Genomic DNA, 23,830 nt, shown 5'->3' on the forward strand with positions numbered 1-23,830 from the left:
AGGACCCACCATCAGGGTTGTTGTGAATATAATGAAAGTAAAGCATCTCATACAGAGGAAGAACTAGTCTGGCTGAGAATCGGGGGTTTCTGGTTGGGTCAACTCCGCCAAGCTAATATATATAGAGTTCCTCATTCTTGTTGGATTTCCAGGTGCCAAATTTAGGGGTTTATTTGGCACCTAAGGGGACCCCAGCTGGGTCCTGGAATTGAAAAGTGGTGGGTCAGGCTTGAAACCTGGTAGTGACCACTAATGTGTATTGAGAATGTACCTCATTTAATCTTCACATCAACCTCAGAAAGGAGATACTAATATTCACTATCCAAACATTGGAATCCCAAGTCAGAGTTCTCACTGAGAGCAACATGCTTGTCCATGAAAACAAACGGGAGTAGAAAAACAAATAAGAAAGGCCCTCCGGGTTAAGGCTTCTTATGGTCAGGTCCCCTCGTGGGGCAGAGACCTTTGGATTTCACTTGAATCCGTTCCCACTGAACTGTGAGACCCAGGAGGGCAAGGATGGCTGGGGTTGTTCACTCTCTGTCCCTACTGTCGCACAGTGCCTGGCATCCTGTAAGCATTCCATAAGCATTTTTAACAACTATAAAACTAGCCCCTTGTGTACCTCTTTTCCATACACCTGCATTCCCTCGGGGCTGGAGCCCGGCGCCGCCAACGGGGCACGAAGTGAGGCCCCAGGCTTCACGGCCGCGCTGCGGGGTAAATCGCTGCGATCCGGGATGCCGGAAGGGGGCGCTCTGTGGCCTTGGGTCTCCGCCCCTCCCCACGCACTGGTAGGTCGGCGGACCCAGAGAGTCGGCCCTTAACAGCCCCTTCCAGAAGGCGCTAGGTCCCGAAGCTGGCCTTCCCCAGGGATCATCTGCCGGCTAATGTTTAACCCGGCCTCATTCCACATTATCCACACGAGGGAAACTGGGGTGGGATGGGGGCAGGGGAGGTCACCCCCAAATTGCCGCCTTCCAGGCCTACTGGCCTTTCATGTATCACCCAACAGTTCATGAGCGCCTACTCTGTCTATTCACGCAACAGTCGTGAGTACCTATTACGTGTCCATTCTTGCAAGCTACTATGTATCCATTTGCCCGAAATATAATGAGCATCTACTATGTGTCCGCATAACAGCTCACAGCACCTATTATGTGTCCATTCATGCAAAAGTCATGAGCACTACCATATGTACATTCAGTTAAGATGGAATGAGCACCTACTCTGTGTCCATACGAGCAACATGTCCTGAGCACCTACTATGTTCCAAGCACTGTGCCACACACTGAGGATGCTGCGTGATGAAGACCCACTCGTCCCAGGCTCTGGCGGGGCACCGCAGCATCAACTACACGAATGAAGGCAAAATTACGCCCAGAGTCAGATGCCTCACCTATGGAGGATGGTTTTCCTCTCCTGGACCCCTCAAGGCCAACTGGCAGGGCTGGCCAACAGCAGGAGGGTTGTTTCTGAACCAAGATTTGCCACCAGACAGCAAGAAGATAATTGGGCGGGGGCTATGGGTTGGCCCAAACAAAACACACTTAAGAATGCGAGTCTGGGGTTAAATCTCAGGAGGTAGAAATCAACTTAGCCGTGTGCGGGTGCGGGGCTTTCTCATTCGCGTGTACCCACTCCTTCCACTTCCTAACCGCTGGCACCGCGCTGGGAGCTGAGGGTCCAGGCGCGATCAAGGACCCCAGCGGCGCTCGGCCTGACAATGCAGGTTGTCCCAACTGCTGGGACCAAGACCGCGGTGGGGCCTCCTCCTTATTCCACGGGAAACTGAGGCCAAGGGCAGGGCGAGGACCCGCCCGACGTCCGACGGGAAGGATGGGCTGAGGCCCACCTCGAATCCTGGCTTGCACCGCCCCGAATCCGGAGCCAGGGCCTCTGCCCGCCGGGCGCTGCCCGCGCGTTCCTGGAACTGAGCTGGGCGGAGAAATCAGGGCCTGCGGAGAGGCATTCCTGCCGCCCTCCCCGCCGCCCGGGGCCGCAGGGGGCCAGGCCAAGGTGACCCCGCGAGAGGGAGACGAGGGGCCCCCGCCCCCTCGGCCGCCGCGACCTCCTCCATCTTCCCGGTCTTGGGGCTTTTCCTCTGGGCCCGCACACCCTCTCTCCGGTCCTCCTCCGCGCGCCGCCCCCTCTCCGGGCTTCCCCGAGGGCGGGACGTCCCTCCCCACCCCGCCACCCCCAGGCCACCTCCTGGGCCATGTCCTAGAGCTGCCCTCGGACCGGGGGCGGGGCCGCGGGGGGGGTACCCGAGGATGGGGCCGCGGAGGACGCGCGCGGCTCGGCCGCGGCCCAGCGCCCCCTCCCTCCCGGTGCCCGCTCCCCCGGCCGCGCCGCCCTCCCTTCCTCCCCTCCCCCGGCCCAGCGCCGGCTCCCGGCCGCCCCCTCCCCCCGACGCGCACGCCCCGCCTGGCAGCTGGCGCCCCGGACCTGGGGCCGCGGCGGCGAGAGGGGTTTGCTGGGAGGGCGGGAGTGAGGGAAGCAGCGAGGGAGGGAGGAGGGAGGGAGGCCGCCCCCCGCGCCCCTCCTCCTACCCCTCCTCCGCGGCCCGCCTGTCCCTCCTCCCGCCGCCTCCCTCCTCCCTCCTCCCTCCCTCTCTAAGACATCCCCGCACGGCCCGGCCGCCGCGGCCACCTTCCCTGCCGGAGCTGCAGATGTGGCGGAGCGGCCGGGCGCCGGGCGGCAGTGCCAGGGGAGCCTGCGCCCCGTGAGCCTCGGGCCCTGGCCCCCGCCCGCCCGGCCCCCTCCCCCGCTCGCTCTCCCGCCGCCCCCAGACCGCCGGAGCCCGCAGCCGGGAGCCCGACCGCCCCCGCCGCCGAGGTAGGAAGACCCCAGGCATCGCGCCGTGGGGACGGGAACCGGCGAGGGGGGCTGGCCTGTCGCGCGGGGGCTGCGGGACCCGAGGGTCGCCTCCCCCTCCCTCGTCCGCGCCTCGCCCCGGGCCATTGTGAGCCCTCGCCGGGGCCCCCGCGCTTGCTCCCTCGCTCGCTGGCTCGCGCGCTCCCTCCCTCGCCGGCTCCCCGGCCCCGTCCCTCCGTCTCTCTGTCTTTCTTCTCCCTCCTTACCTCCCTCTGTCCGGAGGCCGGGCCGAGCTGCGGCCGAGCCCCGGGCGGGAGCAAACTTCGGCGGGGAAGTTGGGCGGCCGCGGTGGGGGCGTGCTGCGGGGTGAGAGGGGCCCCCACCCCTACCCCCGAGCCCGGCCGTGAACTTGTCTGGGGCAGCCGGGCAGCCGCCCCTTCACACGGCGGGGCTGTTTCTAGGATGGGGGCTGAAAGGTGTCTCCTCCCTGGTCCAGGAAAGTCTCCCCCTGCTGCCCCTGGCTAGCCCCGACCTTCCTCGGGCCAGGGGAGGGAGGCGTCCCGGGGGGTCAGGACTGGGAGCTGGCGTCCTGTCCAACACTTGTTCCTCCCCTGCTGTCTGGGTGCAAGCAGAAGGGTCTGGTAGAGTGGGGAGGGCAGGGGTTTCCAACCCGCCTGAGGGAGGGTCTGGAGGGGGCGGAAGGAGGGGGCAAGGCAGGTGCATCCCGAAGGAGGGAGATGCCTGCGCCCTGCTTCCCCGAAGGCCCCCTGGGATGGGGCTGGAATCCAGGCTGGCACCTGGAGGCCTTGGCACACTGCCCTGCCCAGCCGGGTACTCAGGCCACAGCAGGGCAGCATGCGGCCTGTCCGCCTCTCCAGGAGGGCCCGCCTGGCCGGCCACCCTGGGCAGTGATGGTTGCAGGGAGCTGCCCAGCCCTGCCCTGGGGCCTGGGAAGCGGGAAGGGATCCTGGGAGGAGCCCTGGGCCCCCAGCCATCACAGCCCAGGATCTTGGCTCTGAAGGGAACGCTTGACACTGAGGGGGCAGCCAGGCCAGCTGGGGACCTGGCCAAGGCCTGGGCTCCCATGGTTCTTGGTCTGGGCCAGGGACAGGGCCTGATCTGTGGTCCTTGGAGGCAGCCATCTGAAGGTCCTACATGCCTTGTCTTGACATCCTGGACGGAAGGTGGGGCTTAACCAGCAGCTACGGAAGACAGGCCCAGGGAAGGGGAAACTGGCCCCTTCAGTGTGCCCACCCGCCCAGCCCTCCCCAATCCCCACACCAGTGCCACGGTGCCACAGCTGTTCCAGCCCAGCTCACACAACCCTCTCCACGACCTCCTCGGCACCTCCCCTCTGCTCCTCCTTCTCCCCTCTGGGCCCAGGCTGGGCCTCCCAGCTGGCCCTGGCTGGCACTGGGGGAGGGGCTGCACCTGGGGGCCCCTCCCAGGACACCCCTTTCTGAGCTCCAGCCCAGCTCATTTCACAGCCCAGCCCAGCTTGGCTTGGCCCTGTCTACAGTCAGCCAAGCAGGAGGCAGTGCCAGGGGCTTGGGCACCATTTATGGGGGTTGAAGACCCCTTGAAAGCGGCCCCGTTTTCCTTAGCCCCTTCCCCTCCCCCTCCTTTCCGGAGCTGCCATTAGCGCTGACCCTCTGACCCCTATGCCTGCCAGCCCTTCCCTGTCTGTGACCTTTGACCTTTGATGTTAAATCCCTCCAGCTGGGGCTCTTCGGCCCCTGAGTGACCCTGATGCAGGACCCCTGGGGGGGGCCTCTCCCTGCTCCTGGCTCTCTACACAGGGACACCTGCCAGTCCTTCCCTCACTGATGGGGAGGAGGTGCCCCAGGAAGCCAGACAGTGAGTCACCCCACTTCCAGGCACCACTGCTTTTGGGGTCAGTGGCTTTGGGGGATTCGCTGGAGCTGGGCCACAGCTTGGAGGGTGAGTGGGAAAAGCCCCTGGCCTGGGAGTCTGATGTCCTGGATTTGACATTTGGCGGTGCCACCAACTCCCAAGGGTCCTTGGGCCAGGCTCTTCCCCCTTCTGGGTCTCAGTTTCCTCTTCTGTAAAACCAAGGGGTCAGACAAGGTGAGCTTCCTGACCTGCAGAGTCCATGAGAAGACCTGGGGGTGGGGGGTGCTGAGAGGGGGCTAAGGCCAACAAAAGCCAACTCTCAATTATCCGTGGGTGGAGCCACTATGAATAACTGAATGCCACAGACATCCAGAAACCTCATTTTAAACAATCCTGTGAACTGAGTCTCCCCCCAAAGCTTTTGTTGTTTCTGAAAAGCCCAGCTGCAAATGGGTAGCCACAGCGATGTCTTCTTCTGCCTGGGCTCCCCTCCTTGCTGGGAGTGCCGGGCAAAAGCGCAAACTGGTCTGGGGACAGAGCTCTGCCAGGGCCTCTCCTTGGAGCTTGTCAGAGGGCCTGGATCCCTCTCAGCCCCATCGTGTGGACCCCTCTCCCTTTTCCCCTCCTTTCCTGGCCTTGGCCCAGGCGGTGGGAGTGTCATCTGCCACCTAATCCTCCTGGGGTCTGAGCTGCCTTATAGAAGGAAGAATGTGTTTTCCTGACATTTTCCTATGTGCATTTCCATCTACCCCAACTCGACTTGCCTGGAATCCGAATTTCCCACTTGGGCGAGGGGGGGGGGGACGGGCGCCAGGCAGAGTTTGGGGCAATCCCAGGATGAGGGAGGGTGGCGACAGCTGTGGCTGGGGGACCAGATGTGGGGCTGGGGCGTGCAGTTGAGCTCTCTGGGAGGCGTTTGGGGTGGGGCCCCTGGCGCTGAGAGGCACACCAGGGGTTGGGGCGAGGGCTGCTGCTGGCTCGCTCCTGGCTCTCTCCCGCGCAGGAGGCCTCCCCAGGTTCCCGTGTTCCAGGCAGGGCTGAAGAGGCCCCTCACCCAAGTGGGAAATTCGGATTGCAGTGGGGAGGCCCTGAGCCGAGTGGAATGGGGCGGTGGGGGGTGGGTCTGCCTTTTTCGAGGCTTTGAGAAGCCCTCCTCTATTATTGTCATTTTATATTTCACACAGATGACTGAGGCCAGAGGGCTGACCCCTGGAAGGTGCTGGGTGGTCCTCCCTTCACCTCGATAAGCACCCTTCTCAGAGGTGGGGGTGTCCCTGGCTGGCGAGGGGGTCTTTGGGGCCAGCCAAAAGATGTGGATCTCCCCCCAGCCCAGATTGCTTCCCCTCCCAGGGCCTGTGAAAGGGTCCTAGAGATGGACCACAGTCCAGACATGAGTCTGGGGGTTCACCTCTCTGAGAATGCCAGGGCCAGGCGGGGATGGGATACCCAGCCTTGCCCCAGCCTGCCTCCAGCCCTGGGTGGGAGACACCACAGCTTTTGCAAGGCCCTTGGGACACATCTGCCCTAGTGGTTTCCAGGGTGGCCGCTTCAGTCCCACCCTGGGGGCAGGGACTCTGCACTTTCACCCAGGACCTCTAGTGCTTTGCTGATCAGCCAGGGTTGGGGTGACCCCGACACCTGGACAGGAAAGGACTTGCTGAGTGGGTGGGGGGTGTCTTATGCAGGGGCATGGTCTGGAGTAGACCCAGGTTTCTCTCCAGGATCCAACTTAGCCCTATAAACCCCTCCTGTCTCTCCAACTAATAAAAATATCAGCTCAGGTCCCGGGGGCTGGGGGTCGGTTGGGGAGGTGAAGTGGGTCAGGAGATGGAGCAGCAGGGGAGGAACGCCTCTAACAGCTCCCTGAGAAAATCAAAAGGATGCCTTCCAGTGGCCATCGCAGGCACTGACATCTGTCACCTGAAATTGCTACCTTAGCCTCGTGAGAGAGACCCATTGATCCCTATTTGACAAATGAGGAAACTGAGGCACAGGATGGAAGAGGGCCGATGGGCATCTGGGCCTGAGTTCCTGGATCTGCTATGGCTCGGGAGGGTGGGGTTGGGGTCTGGGGGCCTGGCACAAGAGAGGAGCCTGCTCTTGCGGGGGCCCGAGCTGGCCCTAGCAGCTGTGCGTACTGGGCCCCGAGCCTCCATCCTCTCCCTGGCACTGATCCTCCTGGCCTCAGCTCCAGACTTCTCCACGGGGGAGACGAGGCCTGGCCCAGGTCTGCAGGGGTCCTTGGTCCTCTTTCCCATTCCAGCTCTGGGGCTGTGGGACCCCTCCCAGGTGCTCCGGGAGCCCCAGAGGTCTGACCTGCCTCCTGCCTGGGACATGTCTCTTCAAGCTCCCTCAGGCTGGGCAGGGTAGAGGCCCTGGCTCTGGGCATCTTGGGGGGCAGGGAGCTCTGGCTCTTCACTCCCCTCCCCCTCTCAGATGGGATGGAGGGTCTGGGTAACTGGAGGGGCCTGGGGGCCACAGAGATGGGGGAGGACTTCCCATCTGCTCCAGTTGCCCCTGGTGGGGGACGGGCAGCGGGGGCTGAGAATCCTCCAGAGCCATAACTGGGGGGTGGCTGGAGCCTCCTCAGGTCCTTTGTCTTCACTGCCAGAGAGGCCAGGTAGTACCTCCACAGCGAGGGCCCGACATGAGCATGTGTGACATGCATGTGTACACGTACCCCCGTCATGGCAGATGGCTATCTGCAGAAGGACTCAGACCCGGCCCCTGGCCCCCTCCTCCAGTCATGGCCAAGGGAGGATGGGAACCTGCTGAGGCCCCAGGAGACTGCTGAGCTGCCTGAGTCAGCCCCCGGGAGCCTCCAGAAAGGCAATCCTGCCTGGCTGACCGAGGGTCTTGTTTGCCTGACACGCTCACAGGGTAGCATCCCACTGGGACCCTGGGAGTAAGGAGGCGGGTGTGGAGGAAACTGAGGCTCAGAGACTTGAGGGCTTGGCCCAGGGTCACTTGAGATCAGGGAGGGTCAGGGGGAACCAAAGCCTAGGATTGTGTGGTCCTGGCCCCTGAAATGTCAGTTCAGCCTGGGAATCCCCCCAGCTTCTCTGCTGCCCCCCATCCTCTGCATGGGCATCATGTGGGGACAGCTGTGTCTGGAGGAAGCCTCCCTCCCTCCCCCCATCGTCCGCCTGGGTCTGCCTGGCAAGTCCCAGCCTGCCTGAGCCATTTCTCCCCAGGGCCACTCCTTCCTGCGTCCAGACCCCCGGCAACCCCCATCACCACACTTCCAGGCTGACTGACCCAGAGCTGTGATGTCCACCTCCCCCCAAGGCCGTGGGGCCCTCCATCGTCCTGCCTGTTGTAAAGTACCCCCCATTCCAGTGCTGCTGGCTATCTGCCTGCCAGCCCCAACCTCCTCCAGGCCAGGCCCCCAACACCCCCTTCAGGATACCTAATGGACACCCTGAGTGGTCCCGTGGGCCCTGGGCCCCAAGGGCCTGAAACAGGCCAGGCCTGGCACGGCCCCACCCAGTGGGTGTTTCCTTTGGGTTCATGCCCCTGGCTTCTGGACTTGCTTTGCTGCCCAGAGTGGGAGCAGGGGAGGGGCAGGGGTGGCTGGGAAGAGGGCATGGGGGTGGAGTCCAGAGTTTGTGCTGGAGCTCCTGCTGGGCCTGGTCTAGACCAGCTGTTCTGGGGCGGCTCTGTGTCAGGGCTGGGTGGGGGTGGCAGGAGATGAAGCTGGGGGAACTGCGCCCTTCTGGTCATCCCAACCGATCAGGGTGATGCTGACTGCCTTACCCTCACCGCCCAGGTCTGCTCCTGGGTCCCTTGCCCCAGACAGGGAGGAGGAGACATCTGTGTCAGGGCCCTGCCTCGTGGGCAAGCCACTTCCCTCTTTGGGCCTTAAGCCCCTCCACACCTCCTCTGCTGGTAGGTACCACCAATGGATTCGTTCTCTCATTCACTCAGCAAACATTCACTGAGTACCAAGTGTTTGAGAAAAGTGAAGGGCTGGGGACTTCCCTGGCACTCCAGTGGTTAAGACTCCGTGCTTCCACTGCAGGGGGCATGGGTTTGATCCCTGGTTGGGGAACTAAGATCCATGCCTTGCAGCATGGGCAAAAAAAAAAAGAGAGAGAGAGAAGGGAAGGGCAGGTGTGATGGTGCCGTTAGGGGTGTGGTTTGGATGTTCAAGCTCTGGTCCTACTCTAGGCCAGCCCCCTCCTTTCACCAATGGGGAAACTGAGGCCCAGAGCCTTGCTCACCTCAAATAGGAGCAGGCCTGGTTGTCTGGCTCTGAGTCCCCAGCACTTTCCATTGCTGCTCAGTTCACTGTGGTGGAAGGAGTGGCATTAGTGATGCACTTGTGAGGACTTGGACCCAGGGCGAGTGTGGCAGGCAGCAAGGGGCCACTGCAGGGCTAAGGATGCTGCCCTCAGCGGTGTGGGGACAGAGGCAGGTCCTCTGCTCAGCTTTCAGGCACCTGGAAGAACAGCCATGTATGGCTGCAAGAGGCAAAGAGTGAATCAGGGGAGACTCTCTGGAGGAGGAGATCGGAGGGGAGTGGCAGCTGGAGGAGAATATGGAAGCACAGAAGGTTGTGAGGCAGGAGCTAGCACCCAAGAGCATCAGGTAAGCAGGAGGCAGGGAGTCCTGAGAAAGGAGGTGCTGAAGGGGAGAGCCTAGGAACAGGAGATTGGGCTGGAAAGGAAGATGGCAGTCTTCTGTGTAGAGCAGACCATGGCTCCCCAGTACCCTCCAGGTCCTGGCCCAGCCTCTCTCTTGGGCTTCCTCCTCTGCTGAATGACAGGCAGGTTCATTGTGGGTCAGTTGGGGCCACACTCCCAGGCCTCTGCAGTGTTGGGCGCAGAAAGAATGTGGGCTTTGGAGCCTGGAGGTGAATCCCAGCCGTGCTATTTATAAGCTCTGTGACTTTGGCAGGTAACTGGACCACTCTGAGCTTCAGTTTCCCCATCTGGAAAGTGGGGAGAATAGCACCTAATTCACAGGGTCCTGAGGATGAATGGAGATGGCCCACAGCACTCGTTGTCAGGACCCCAGCGCTTCACTGCATGTCCACGTGGCCAACTTGGATCCAACCCGCCAACACACACACACACACAGGAGCGCCTCACCCCTAACATTGTTCACCTCTGTGAGTCTGGGCGCCCTTCATTCTCATTCATCTGTGGGCCCCCAGGACCGAGCGGAGGGCCTGGTGTTGGAATGCATAACTGAGTGGTTGGTAAATGAGGAGGAGGGAAGGGCCAAAGTCCAGAGCCCGCCTAGCCGCCTCCTGCCACCTCCTGCGGTCTTGAGTTGGTGGGGGCTGTTCGCAGTGGGCCGGGTCCCTGTCCCGGGGTGGTGGGAGGGTTGGGCCGTGAGGAGGGGCGCCCAGGACTTGGGTGGCACTCCTGGGCTCTTCCTGCAGCCAGGCTCAGTGTGGGAAGCACAGTGTTTCCTTCTCTGTGGGGACTGGGCCTCATCCCCGCTCCCACCCATAAGCCGAGACTCCTGGGTCCAGGACCCTGACCCTGGTTACCTGCCGTGTCCTGTGTGTGGCGTGTGTGTGCACAGGTGTGACACATATGCATGTGCCTATATGTCTGGGGGTGCCATGGGTGCCCATCCATGTCCTGTGGGACACTGGCCAACGCCTCTGCAGGCCCTAGAGAGCACTGGCAGAGCTCCCAGCCCTGCCCGCCCACTCCGAGTGGCAGTGCTGCCTGGCAGGGCCTGGGCTGCTGTGCCTAAGCCTTGCTGGTGTGTGTCCCTGTCTGGCTCCCCTGGTGCTGGCCCCTCCCAGGGATTTGGGCGGCCTGGGGGCCCAGCCCTTCCCTCTCCACCCGCCACCTGGGCGTGGGGGCTGCTTGGCGGGCTTGCCTCTGGCTGAGGCCCAGGTGCAGGCAGTGCTCATAGCCCCACACACACCCCCCCACCCCCAAGCTGGGCAGACAGGAAAATACCAGACATAGTTGTGCAAAGGTGGCTGCAGGCAGGCAGGCAGCGGGGGGTGGGAGGCCGCCTTGATGGGCCTGGAGCCACCAGGCTAGGGGAGGCCTCTGTGCCAGGCTGGCCCTTGCAGCTGGATGGGTGTGTGTGTCTGTGTGAGTGTGCATGTGCAGGCCTGGCCCATGTGTGAGCTGCTCCCCCCCCCCCGCCCCCGAGCTTGAGCCTGGTGTCACCCTGCTGGCATTGGGGAAGGAAATGTAGCTCCTGGGAAGCTGGAGCTGGGGAGGGGCATAGGGGAGCCAGCTGCTTGCCTTCCAGCATCAGTGCTGCTTGAACCATCTGGGTGACCTTGGAGGCTGAGTTACTGTGTGGGGCACCCCCAGCCCAGGGCTGGAAACAAGAATCTTCAAGGCTACCAGTTGCTGGCACCTCCTGTGTGCCAGGTGCCTGGCAAGCTCGCCCTGTGGGGTGCCCCGTGAGCTGGCACCTTATCCATGGGGCCTGTATTCCTGATGAGGAAACCAAGTCTCAGAGGTGTGACAGGGGACTGGGACCTGGTAGCCTGACTCTGGGTAGCGCTTTCTAAACGTACCCAAGTGGGGGTTCCCGGCATGCACCCCTGCTCAGGAGGTGCCCAGCTGGGAGCTTTCCCGAGGCCCCCATGGCTAAGCAGAGAGCTCAGCCCTGGTTGTGTCACCTGGAGGCCCTTGAGCTCCCACCTGGGCAGGGTCTGCCCTCCAGGGGACCTGGGGAAGCCCCCCACCCTCACTCCCATGCTGGCTGAGTGCCCATCTTGGGGTGGGGGCGGGGTATGCTTGTCAAGCAAGAGGTTCCTGGGGAAGGCGAACCCCACGCTCTTCCAGGAAGTGCTGCCGGTACTGGCCCCTCTCCTGGGACCTGCTTGGGTCGAGGCCTCAGGATAAGCCCCCTGGGTCCTGGGAGGAGGCTTCCTTCTTCCAGGGCTGCTCAGAGCCTCTCCAGGGCCTCCCAGTGCTCTTTCTTTGATGCAGTCGGGCTCTGGAAGGTGGCTTGGGTTAGCTGTGGCCACTCCACTGGATAGCAGAGACTGCGGCCCTCCGAGGGGCACAAGCTTGTTTAGTTACACCCTCAACTGAAGTACAGGTACTCCCAGCTGAGGGTGAGACTGTCTGTGATTACAGTGGGAGGGCCGGTCCCCTCTCAGCTGTCCTCACAGCCCCAAACTGGCCAAAGACTGGGGGACTCAGCAGAGCTGGTGACCATTCACAAGTTTGATTAAGCACCTACTATGCGCCCAGCAGTGTTCTAGGTGCTGAACATTACATACTAGCGGGAAACATTGATCATTGGATGTGCACCATTTTATTGATTTCTCCCCAAAATCCAATGAGGGGTATGTCTTTAAATTTATTTATTTATTTATTTATGGCTGAGTTGGGTCTTTGTTGCTGGGCGCAGGCTTTCTCTAGTTGCGGCAAGTGGGGGCTACTCTTTGTTGCAGTGCTAGGGCTTCTCATTGCGGTGGCTTCTCTTGTTGCGGAGCACAGGCTCTAGGCATGTGGGCTTCAGTAGCTGTGGCTCGCAGGTCCTAGAGCGCAGGCTCAGTAGCTGTGGCGCACGGGTTTAGTTGCTCCGCGGCATGTGGGATCTTCCCGGACCAGGGCTCAAACCCGTGTCCCCTGCATTGGCAGGTGGATTCTTAACCACTGTCCCACCAGGGAAGCCCGAGGGGTATGTCTTATACTATGATTATCGTCCTGTTTTAGACATGACAACAATGAGGCTCAGACTGGGAGGTGACTTGCCCTAAGTCAAATGGGCAGGAAGTGGCAGAGCCAAGTTGGAGACCCAGGTGGTCTGACCCATACTGGAGCCCTGCTCTGTGGCCTGGTCAGGAAGGGGGGCCCTGAGAAGATGAGGCCTGCCCCTGCCCGCCGGCCCCCGCCACTGCGCGGCTGAGGAGGGTGGAGCTCTTGGCCAGAGCAGGGCACCGCAGCAGTTCCCAGGAATGCAGGGCTGTGGGGCCGTTTGCTTTGGTAGCATATCTGCCCTCAGCTCCCCAAGCCTCCCTGTGGGCCCCCCCCCAATAGTCAGCCCCTCCAGCCCCCACTCACGGCCTGCTGTCCCTCCTGGGCTCTGCACCTAGCTCCCACAAACCCTTGGGCAGGGAGGGGGTGGGAAGCCAGACCCCCTTTGCCTGCCCCTTCCCACGTCCATGGGCCCAGGAGGGGCTAATGGTGAACACAGCTTCTGGGCTCACATGGGCTTGAAACCCAGCTCTTCCACAGACAAGCTGTGTGACCCCGGACAGATCACTTAATCTCCCTGAGCTTCAGTTTTTGCATCTGTAAATGGGGATGAAACAACACCTGCCTTAAACAGTGGGCATGCCACCCACTCATGCAACCTGGGCCAGAGGTCTCCCCTCCCAGCCCTCAGCTTCCCCCTCTGTAAGACCCACGTGCTGACAATGATGGTCCCTGTACCAGATGCAGGGGCACCCTTCCAGATGCAAGGAAGCCAGGGACTTGCTTCTGCTTTCCATTCCATAGCAAGAAAGTCACGTGGGCTTTTGAGAGGTACCTCCTCGTTCCTGGTCCCCAAGTCCTAGGCTGGACGGGTCATGGCTGCTCAAAGGGCAGTTTCAGGACAACCCCTGGGAATAAGGGGTATGCCTCTCGTTGCCCTGACAACACTGCTACCCTGGCGCTCGCTCACCTGGTCCCACGCTGCTGTGGGGTGGGCAGGGAGGCCCCTCTTACAGGGGCCCTGTCCTCTGTTTCTGCCAAGGAGACCCTGAGCGCTTCTCAGGGGTCGTGGCAAGCCCGCCGCCTGTCCACACAGGCCCCTCTCCCGGCCCAGGCCCAGCCAGCGGCCCTCTCCCAAGCAGGGACGAGGGGCTTTCTCCAGAGCAGATTCCTGCCGGCGGCTCCCATTAGCCTGGTGACCTTGAGCCTCAGTTTCCCCATCTGTGCCACAGGGAAACCAACGGCGTCACTCACAAGAGCGACTTTAGAGGGTTCAGAGAATTCGTGCACAGACGGCTCCTGGTACATGGTAGGTGCTTAATGGATGCTGACCCCCGCTTTCGGCTGTGCGTTCCACCCCACGCCGCAGGACCCTGGCGGAGGCGGTGACTTGTCCCGGCCTTAGTTTCCCCGAAGGGCCGGCCCCGCCCCCCTCTGGGGTGGGCCGGGCTGCCAGGTAGGGCCGGGAGGGCGCTGCGGGCGCTGCAGCTGGGGGCCGTCTGCGCGCGGCCGGAGGGCGCACAATAGCGGCCATTGTCTGCGCTCGGCCAGCAGGCGGGCGCGGCGGGGCGGGGGCCGGGCCCCCGAGGGCCACCGCGGCCCACCCTCGGGGTGACCCCGCCCCGCCCCCGCCGCCCCGGTGGTCCCCGCGCCACCCCCGCGCGCTCCCACCCGCGCCGCTTCCTCCCGCTCCCCCCGCCCTAATTAGTTCCTTTCGCAGCTGGAGCAGCGGCGCCCGGCTGCGCGGCCACCTCGGCGCCGCCTCCCCGCCCAACCCCCGCGCTCGGGGACCGCATGACCCCGCGCTAGCGGGGCGCTTGTCGCGTCACCTCGCGATCAGCGGGAAACTGAGGCCAGGGTTCCGCAGCCAGGCTCCGCGCTACCTAAGAGACTCGCCTCTACTCTCAGCGAGGCGGGTCACCCTTCGGAGCGTCCCTCTCCTTCTCCGGGAAACAGACACCGAGTGTCCACCTCCCCACCCCCAAATCGATCGGGTGATGGATGGCTGGCTGCCGGCCTCCGGAGGTGATCACAGCGCCAGTCCCGGGGTTCCAGGCCCGGCTGCGTACCCACTCTGGGCCTCTAAGGCCCAGGAGAATGTGACCCTGGCTTTCTGACTGCCCCCATCACCCAGCCCGGGAACAAAGAGCAGAGCCCGAGCCCAGAACTGGCCACTGCTGGCTGGGGGTGGGGGGTGGAAGGGGACACTTTGACGTTGGCCAAGGTCAGAGCAGGAGTGGGGGTCACAGGCGTCTCCCCTTGGGTGGGGACAGCCCAGGGTGGGGAGCTGTGGGCTTTTGGGGGCGGCTCCTTCCTCCTTTCCTAGGGGTGGGGAGGCTGGGCCTCCTGGCTGGGCTCTGGCTTTCATCAGAATGAACCCCTGTTCCCAGGGCAGGACCCAGTGGCAGGAAGTGGGGGGGGGGTCTCTGGGGACTGGGTCTGCTGATTAAGGGGGGTGCTGTAGTCCCAGCCTCACCCTGGGAGACAAGCTCCTTTTGGGGTCCTCCCTAGTTCTGGGCTGAGGCAGTGTCTCCTACAAGTCTTCAAAACAAGGTGACCCATGGCTCCTCCCTGGCTCCCCTCTGGCCTTAGGAGAGGGTATCGGGCAGGTGCCAAAGGATGTTACTTGGGCAGTGTTGCCAATGAGAGTCAGTGTCAGTCTGAATTCCCAGTTCCCAAACTATCCTGCCCTCGTGGTCCCCTTCTCCAGAAGGTCGGGTAGAGGGGTGGGGGACAGAGGCTGTGGGGAGGCCTGTGGCTCTAGGCCAGCTGAAGGACCAGGCCACCAGCCCTTCCTGGCTCCTGAATTCTTAATCAGCATAAATATTTACTTCCTTCCTCCCCTTCCAGGCTCCCAGCACAGAGGAGCTTCAGGGAGGTTGGACTGGGCCTGTGTCTAAAAATAAACAGGTGGAGGGACAGGCAGACACACAGACAGACAGACATAACTGGGGGGGTGGGTCAGGCAGAGGGCAGCTCCCTGCCCAGCCAGAGGAAGAGTGGAGGGGGCCCAGGTCCATCCATCACTGTCACCTGCCCACCTGGGTCTGGAGCTCCTAAGGGGACAGGGTGGCAGTCTGGTCCCAGCCCCCCCCGGCATCACTGGGAGCCCCTGGCCCATGCATGGCCTGCGGGTTAATCCAAACAGATCTGCCAGCTCCCACCTGATGGAGTTTAACAGGGAAAAGTAAAGTCACAGACCTCGGTCCCACAGCCAAGTGTGGCCACCCATTCTCTGATAATGCTGCCCCCTCCCCAGGCTCAGAGACTCCAATGTTAGCCATGTGCTGGGGTCTTGGGATGCGTCCCCAGAAGCAGAGGGTCCTAAGTGAGGGAGGGGACCACTGTTACCTGTGTGTGCGGAGGGTCTTGGCAGAAGTGGAGCTTGTCGGGGAGACGGATGAGCCCGGGCTTGGAGCTGGGGCAAGCTCCAAGTTGCTGAGGGGCTTGGTCTGGAGAAGATGAGTGAGGACGTGGGGTCCCCGTCCTGCTCCGTGGAGAGAGCTCCAGGCAGCTCTGCAAACACACACACTGGTGAAATATACAAAGTCTTTTACCATGTGGTGGTCTCAGGGATGTTTCCTATTAAATTGTGAAGAGCTAGATTCGGTGAACGACAGAGAGTATCTTGTTTGGCAGATAGATTTTCAGGGTGTGATCATCTCAATTAACAAACACGAGGAAACACCATTTCCCAGCATGTGAAAAGATTGCTGCTGTAAAAAATGATGTTTGAATTTGGAATAAAGAGTTGACCTTGCTCTTGGGTCACTTATATGTGAAAAAAATTACACCATTGAGAAATTCAAAGTGGTGAAAATTCACCACTCAAAATAAAAGAATATCATCACCATTAAAAAAAAATTATGTATGTATGTGTTTTACTAACCACTAGACAGCTGATCACTTCCCCCTACCCTGCCCCTGGCTGGCCTGGCTGGGCCACAGTCCCCAGCTGCCCCCTGGTGGTGGCCCAGAGCCCTTGGGCTCCCCACTCCTGTGGGACCCTCTCCTTGGACTGCCCCTGGGAGGCAAGGGCACCTGTTTGTCTGCCCAACCCTTGGGGCCAGGCCAGGCTTCGCACAGCTTGCCTGGGACAAGCTCTCAGCCTCATTCCCTTGGAGGTGACCACAGCTGCCTAGGTGCTAGCGGTCAGTAACTAGCACCTCTGAGAGCCACCTGGGAGGACACTCATTGCCCTCCTGGCCTGGTTCTGGGTCTTCCAGCTCATACCAGGCATATGTCCCAGGCGTGACTTCCCACTCAGTCAGAAATGACCTTTGGGACTTGCCTGGCCAGGGAGAAGATGTGGCCTTGAATCTGATGGTTCTGCCACTTCCTAGCTCTGCAACCTGAGGCAGTGTCACTAAAACTCCATTCATAAAAAAAACAAAAAAAAAAAACAAAAAAAAACACAACACTCCATTCATGGCAGAATGGACCCTGTGAGCTTTGCTTCCCAGAAAAGTCTCGTGGGAAGTGGAGGAGTTAGCTGTGGGTTGGTGGTTGGCTCACCATGATACCTGCTGTCCAGAGCCACTCAGAGGGTCTCTCTACCCGGGGAGACAGCCTTCACACTGCCCAACACCCACTGCCTCTCCGCTCCTGTGGGCTTTAATGGGTTCAGCCCGAGGAGGAGTCTGGGGTCACAGTGTCACAACACAGCCCCTGTCCTCTCCCAGGTTCCTGCCTGAATACCAGCTTGGGAGCCCCTCGCTGCCTGCTGCCGCCCCCACCCCCCAGCCCCCATCAACATGCACTCCTTGGACGAGCCGCTCGACCTGAAGCTGAGCATCACGAAGCTCCGGGCGGCGAGAGAGAAGCGGGAGAGGACACTGAGTGCAGTCCGGCACCGAGCTCTGCACAGGGAGCTCGGCCTAGTGGATGACAGCCCCACTCCCGGCTCCCCGGGCTCCCCGCCCTCAGGTACTGTGCCCGGGCAGGGCAGCAGTCTCTGAGCCCTGATGGAGCCCTGGCGATAGGAAAAACGTCCCGGGTGTATCCACCAGGACATAGTCACAGCCCCTCACAGCCTCACTTAGGGCGCCCTCCACACTGTCCATCCATCCTCCCAGCAGTTTATCTTTGGAGGTGACACTATCCCTGGGAGGAGGGAACTGACTTGCCCAGCTCCTGAAGCTGACACAGCAGAGCCAGGATTCAGACTGAGGCCTCTGGGAGGGTTTGGAGGAGCTGGTAAGGGGCACGGGGGATTCATGGGTAGTAACAAAAGGCCCCGCGGCCCAGTGTCTGGGCTCTGAGGCAGAGTGGTCGGTCAGCCAGACCAACTGAGACTGGGGACCGAGCCCAGCAAGTGCTTCTCAGGGGGTGCTTGGGGCTCAGGTCTTCTGCTCCGTCTCCGGCGGACCCTGAAAACCAGATCTACCACGTCTGAGCTGGAAGGCTCTGGAAGCAGCCCATCCCAAACCTTTCATGTTACAGAAGGGGGCAGAAAGGGACCAGAGAGAAGTGAGAAAGGTCCCTACCAGACATTGTGATGGGGAACCAGGGGCCCTGGGTTCCAGTCTCTGTTCAGTTACTTACTCTGTGTGCCAGTCCATTCCCATCTGTAAAATGGGTACTTCCCGTCTTAACCAGTGGCTGAGCTCTCACCACAGCAGAGGTCACATTTGTCAGCTGTACAGGCTGCTACTCAGATTCCTGGGTCCCAGGGTGGTGGTGGGGGGGGGCAGGGCGTGGCTGGTGTCTGCTTCCAGAGTCACAGTGGAGGAGTCGTGGGCAGGAGGGCCTGGCCCGTCAGAACTCCTGGCTCCAGTATCCCTGAATCATGCCTTTCCCCTAGGCTTCCTGCTGAACCCCAAGTTCCCCGAGAAGGTAGAGGGACGCTTTTCAGCAGCCCCCCTGGTGGACCTCAGCTTGTCGCCGCCGTCCGGGCTGGACTCGCCCAATGGCAGCAGCTCGCTGTCCCCTGAGCGCCAGGGCAATGGGGACCTGCCTGCAGTGCCCACCGGCCCGGTAAGGAGGGGATGTGTGTTCTAGAGAAGGTGTATTCCTGGGGCCGCTGTAACAAAGGACCACATACTGGGTAGCTTAAAACAGAAATGTATTATTCTGGAAGCTGAAGTCCAAAATCAAGGTGTTGACAGGGCCATGCTCTCTCCGAAGGCTCTAGGGGGAGTCCTCCCTTGCCTCTCCCAGCTTCTGGCGGCTCCAGGTGCTCCTTGCCTTCTAGCCATGTCACTCCACTCTCTGCCTCTGTCATCACACGGCCTCCCCACCTCTGTGTGTCTGTCTCCAAATCTCCCTTTCTCTTATGGAGACACTGGTCACTGGGTTTAGGGCCCCTGTCCAGTTTGACCTCTTAACTTACATCTGCAAAGACCCTATTTCTATACAAGGTCATGCACACAGGTACCAGGGGTTGGGGCTGGGACATGTCCTCGTGTGGGACACAGCTCAACTCCCAGACAGAGGGAGACCGGGGGTGTGGGGGTGGGATTTGGGCCCACTGGCCCGTGGGCAGGTGCTGACCAGCTCTGCCCCCTGCCCTCCCCCAGGACCTCCAGCCGCTGCGCTACCTGGACAGCGTCCCCAGCTCCTTCCAGTTCTTCCTGCCCCTAGGCTCCGGGGGGGCCCTGCACCTGCCTGCTTCCTCCTTCCTCACCCCCCCCAAGGACAAGTGCCTCTCGCCAGAGCTGCCCCTGCCCAAGCAGCTGGTGTGTCGCTGGGCCAAGGTGAGTGGGGGTTGGGAAGAGTGGGGCAGGGTCTGGGGGAGGTGGCGGCCCCACTCGGGCTCAGCACCCTCTTGGCCCTGCAGTGTAACCAGCCCTTCGAGCTCCTACAAGACCTGGTGGACCACGTCAACGACTACCACGTCAAGCCCGAAAAGGATGCAGGCTACTGCTGCCACTGGGAGGGCTGTGCCCGCCATGGGCGCGGCTTCAACGCCAGGTGAGGGAGGGCGAGGTGGGTGGGGAGGGGGGCCTGGGTGTCCAGCGGCTGAGCTGTGCTCCTCCTGTGCCCTCCCTGGAGCAGATACAAGATGCTCATCCACATCCGCACACACACCAACGAGAAGCCGCACCGCTGCCCCACCTGCAGCAAGAGCTTCTCCCGCCTGGAGAACCTGAAGATCCACAACCGGTCACACACAGGTGAGGGCGGGGCTGGAGCGCGGGCGCCGGGCCATCCCCGCAGCCAAGAGACAGGCGCGTACCCCAACTGTTTGGCGGTCCCTTTCTGAGTGCCACTTGCTGGGGAAGCCTCTCCCGTGGGTCAGACCCTCGCCACGCGCTCTCGGGACACAGACTTGTCTTCCTGTGTCACACTCGGCATTGTGTTTGTATGATCGTCGACTCATGCCACCTGTGACTGCAGTGTGTCTGCTCGCTCCTCATGGACCCCAGCACACAATAGGGCCAGCACTGGCCAGCAGAGCCACACACTTAATTTATTTATTTTAAAAATATTTATTTATTTATTTGGCTGCGCCGGGTCTTAGTTGCGGCACGCGAACTCTTAGTTGTAGCATGTGGGATCTCGTTCCCTGACCAGAGATCAAACCCGGGGCCCCTGTATTGGGAGTGTGGAGTCTTAGCCACTGGATCGCCAGGGAAGCCCCTTAATTTTAAATTTCCTAATCGCCCACATTGAAAAAAGTACAAAGAAATAAACGGTGAGGTGAATTACAATGATACATTTTCTTGAACTCAATATATTCAAAATTAAAAAAAAAATTATATTCAATATTAAAACATCAGGGAGGGACTTCCCTGGCGGTCCAGTGGTTAAGACTGTGCTTCCAATGCAGGGGGCGCAGGTTTGATCCCTGGTCAGGGGACTAAGATCCCGAATGCCTGCGCTGCGTGGCCAAAAAACAAACAAACAGAAAAACCCCACACACATCAAGGAGACACTGAAATTCTTCATTTCCTACAAAGTCTGTGGACTCCGGTGTATATTTTACACTAGAGGCACATCTCAAAGGCTCACAGCTTCACGGGGCTCCGGCCAGCCCTGGTCAGCGGGAGCAGCCCTTTAGTAAATCTGGAGGAACTGTGTTGTCAGGGCCAAGGGCATCCACGCAGCGCTCACTGTGAGCCAGGCCCTAGCAGGGTCTTTAAGCAATTACCTGTGGAACTGGTCGCTGTCATCAAAGTCTGAAGCACAGGCCTGAGACCAAGGGCACACACAGCCAGGCCACAGGCTGGCTTCTCAGCAGCCACGACCTGCCGTCTCCACTGGAGTCAGAGCTCCTGCCGGTGCTGAGCACAGCGCCCCCCAAATCACACAGCCCCTGCTCTCAGGGAGGTCTCGGTCTGGGGTGAGGGGCCTGGGGACTCTCGAGTGGGGGGTGGGGGGTGGGAAACTGGGCTGGGATGGCCTGGGTGGCGGGAGCCCCTCACACCGGCACCGGCGCCGCCCACAGGCGAGAAGCCCTACGTGTGCCCCTACGAGGGCTGCAACAAGCGCTACTCCAACTCCAGTGACCGCTTCAAGCACACGCGTACCCACTACGTGGACAAGCCCTACTACTGCAAGATGCCCGGCTGCCACAAGCGCTACACGGACCCCAGCTCGCTGCGCAAACATATCAAGGCCCACGGCCACTTCGTGTCGCACGAGCAGCAAGAGCTGCTGCAACTTCGCCCGCCCCCCAAACCACCGCTGCCCGCCCCTGACGGCAGCCCCTACGTCAGCGGGGCCCAGATCATCATCCCCAACCCGGCTGCCCTCTTCGGAGGCCCTGGCCTGCCTGGCCTGCCTCTGCCCCTGGCCCCCGGCCCCCTTGACCTCAGCGCCCTGGCCTGTGGCAATGGCGGGAGTGGTGGGGGTGCAGGGGGCATGGGCTCTGGGCTGCCCGGCCCCGTCCTGCCCCTCAATCTGGCCAAGAACCCGCTGCTGCCCTCGCCCTTTGGGGCTGGCGGGCTGGGCCTGCCCGTGGTCTCCCTCCTTGCTGGCTCCGCTGGCGGCAAGGCTGAGGGGGAGAAGGGGCGTGGGGCGGTGCCGGCCAGGGCCCTGTGCACGGAGGGCCGCAAGACCCCCCTGGAGAGGACTGAGAGCGGCCGCTCCCGGCCAAGTCCCGATGGCCTCCCCCTGCTGCCGGGCACCGTGCTGGACCTGTCCACAGGCGTCAACTCGGCGGCCAGCAGCCCAGAGGCGCTCACTCCTGGCTGGGTGGTCATCCCGCCGGGCTCCGTGCTGCTCAAACCGGCCGTGGTGAACTGAACCCACTCCGTGGACGCCGACCACCTGTAGCCCAGCCGGCGGCTCCCAGCCCTGCCCCCCACGACGAACGGAAACTCTTCTGCGAAATAGCAATAATGTTCTCCGGCCCCAGGGCCCAGTTGGCTGTGTCCCCTGGGCAGACCCAGCCCCAGATAAGCTGGGCAGCAAGGATGGTGCTAGAAGGGCATTGCTGGCACCCCAGGCTCCCAAGGGAGGAACTGGGTCTGCCAGCTAGGGAGAGCTGTGCTCCTGGGTGCTGAGGCCTGGCTCACCTCTGCCCCACCCCACCCCATCCTCCACCTAGCCCTCAGTCCCCCCATCCCCCAACTCTAGTGCCACCCTCATCCAGTGGCCAACCAGGCAGGTCACCCTCCCTCCCTTGCCCACCTGCCAGCCCTGTCCGAGCAGTGGGGGTGGTGGGGTGGCATCTGCCCTCCTGACTAGCGCCAGGCTCCCTCCCCACCCCCTTTGATGGTGAGCTGTGAGGACCCCCTGGGATCGAGGCCCCACCCCATCCTGCCTAGCCTCACTGGGCCCCTGCTCTGGGGGCTCCTGACGCCTTTCCCTCTGGTCTACCCTCCAGAGGGAGAGCAAGACAGACGCAGGCCCTGGCAAAGCCACAGGAAGAAGCCACCTTACCTTATGACAAGGCGCCTCCCAGCTTGGAGGGGGAGGCCCGCTCTGCCAGCTGCCCCTCACTGCCTGCCATCTGCAGCAGCCAGCACGCTGCCCGAGGGTCGGTCCCTCCTCTGGATTGGCTGACCCTCCAGATTGAGGGGGCTGGCTGACTACTCATCTGCCCCTTCACCACTGGGCCTCCCTCTACTTTCAGGGAGCCCTGAGCGGGGAGAGGTGCCAGGACCTGGGGCCGGCCCAGCTCAGGGAATAGGTGGGGCTGGGCGTGGCCTGGCCTGGGGTGGTGCCACCCTGCACAAGGGGCTGTGGAGGCCTGCAGGGTGTTGTTAGGAGGGGAGGCTGGCTGGGCACAACCCCGGGCTGGGATACGGCTCCTGTCCTGGGAGCACCAAGTCACGGCCAGCACAGGCGAGGGAGGGCTCCAGGCCGGTGCTGGGCACGGGAGCTTCCAGAGGCCATGGACGGAAGGACCTGGCCTTGAGGAGGGGAAGAGGGGCCGCGAAGCAGCCAAGGATGCCCTTGGGAGGGCCCTGCCCCTCTGCCTGGGAAGGGGAAGCCAGACGAAAGAGCCTGGACTTGGCGACCTGGCTGCTTCCTTTGGCTTTTCTGAGCTGAGCTCCTGCCCTAGGTGTCCCTGCTCTGCTCCCCCATGGAGGGGGCCAGAATAAGCTAAGGATGCCGGGGCTCCATGTGCCCCAGAGCCCACACTGCTGCCCAAGCCCAGGGAGCTGGGCTCTCCCACAGGCCCTGGCGGTGCAGCACATGTCTCATTCCCCGACCTGAGCCCTCACATTCCCTCCCCGTAGGGGGCCTGGTTCTGTCTGGGAGGTGCTGGCCCAGCAGTCAGGAGCTCTGTCTGGCTCCTAGGCCTGCCCTGCCCTTGGCCACAGTGACCAAGCCCTCCGTGTCGCCGGCTGCAGAACAAGGGAGCTATGGGACTGCAGGGGGTCCTTAGCAGCCCTGCAGTTCCCCTCCTCTGAGCAGCTCTGCTGACCCTGCCCTTTCCTGGACTGCCCTTCTGTCCCAGAGGGGTCACCCTGACCCGGCCCACTGACAGGGCCCGGCAGCACTGGTTTTGCCCCTTGAAGGGGCTGTGAGCAAAGCCGGAGGGAGCTGGTCTCCTTCCCTCGCGCCCCACCCAGGACCCAGGCACCCCCACCCCCACTAAGGGCCCCAGGCCTTAAGTCCCCATTGGGGTGAGGGGTTTGAGACTCAAGCCCCGGGAGCGGAGGAACAGGGCACTGGAAGGTGACATTAGCTCAGCATGTGACTCGGTGATAGACCAGGCCCGAAGGGGCCGGTGTACGTGTTGTTGTTGTCGGTTTGTTGTTGCACATTCCAGGATATCAGTATTCTAACAGGTTCTAAGTGCCTTTCTATCGTAGCTTATGTTTTTCCTCCTCTTGGCTCCATTGCTGTTAGCATAGAGTTTTAAAAAAAGAAAAGAGATAAGCTAATGACTATAACAATATATTCCTCCATGTGAGAGGAAGTTTATAAAGAAACAATAAAAGTGAGTTACAAACACGGTTTGTCTTGGATGTGCCAGGAGCTGGGCCACGCACAGGAGACCACCTCTGACCGCTCGTGCCTGGCTCTGGGGTCCCCCACCCAGACTGCAGTGCCGAGGCCCTGTTCTGGGGTTTTCTCCCAACCCTGTGGGGGCCACAAGCTCTCTATCTGCTGCTGGGAGCCGG

At 61.7% G+C, this 23,830-nt stretch overlaps 1 protein-coding gene across 4 annotated transcripts; it reads left to right on the top strand.

Annotated features, from left to right (window-relative positions):
* The first annotated feature begins 2,661 nt into the window (after positions 1-2,661).
* GLIS2 (GLIS family zinc finger 2) lies at positions 2,662-23,661 on the top strand. Of its 4 annotated transcripts, none has more exons than XM_036827618.1 (7): positions 2,662-2,838; positions 16,991-17,234; positions 18,112-18,284; positions 18,827-19,003; positions 19,087-19,220; positions 19,302-19,423; positions 20,698-23,661. In XM_036827618.1, the coding sequence occupies exons 2-7, from the start codon at positions 17,063-17,065 to the stop codon at positions 21,495-21,497; spliced, it is 1,578 nt and encodes a 525-aa protein (XP_036683513.1). In that variant the 5' UTR covers positions 2,662-2,838; positions 16,991-17,062; the 3' UTR covers positions 21,498-23,661. The 4 variants fall into 4 exon arrangements, with proteins under 4 accessions (XP_036683513.1, XP_036683516.1, XP_036683515.1 ...); XM_036827621.1 differs by having other exon boundaries at positions 2,664-2,838; positions 19,305-19,423; XM_036827620.1 differs by lacking the exon at positions 2,662-2,838 and adding an exon at positions 9,472-9,784.
* Positions 23,662-23,830: the final 169 nt, after the last annotated feature.

This window comes from Balaenoptera musculus, chromosome 15 (assembly GCF_009873245.2).
Source record: "Balaenoptera musculus isolate JJ_BM4_2016_0621 chromosome 15, mBalMus1.pri.v3, whole genome shotgun sequence".
NCBI classification, from domain to species: Eukaryota; Metazoa; Chordata; class Mammalia; order Artiodactyla; family Balaenopteridae; genus Balaenoptera; species Balaenoptera musculus.

Excerpts from the sequence above, each read along its gene's own strand:
- GLIS2 (XM_036827618.1), top strand. The coding sequence starts at position 17,063 with ATGCACTCCTTGGACGAGCCGCTCGACCTGAAGCTGAGCATCACGAAG. Across the intron at positions 18,285-18,826 it reads CTGCAGTGCCCACCGGCCCG|GACCTCCAGCCGCTGCGCTA; the intron begins GTAAGGAGGGGA and ends GCCCTCCCCCAG. Across the intron at positions 19,424-20,697 it reads CCACAACCGGTCACACACAG|GCGAGAAGCCCTACGTGTGC; the intron begins GTGAGGGCGGGG and ends CGCCGCCCACAG.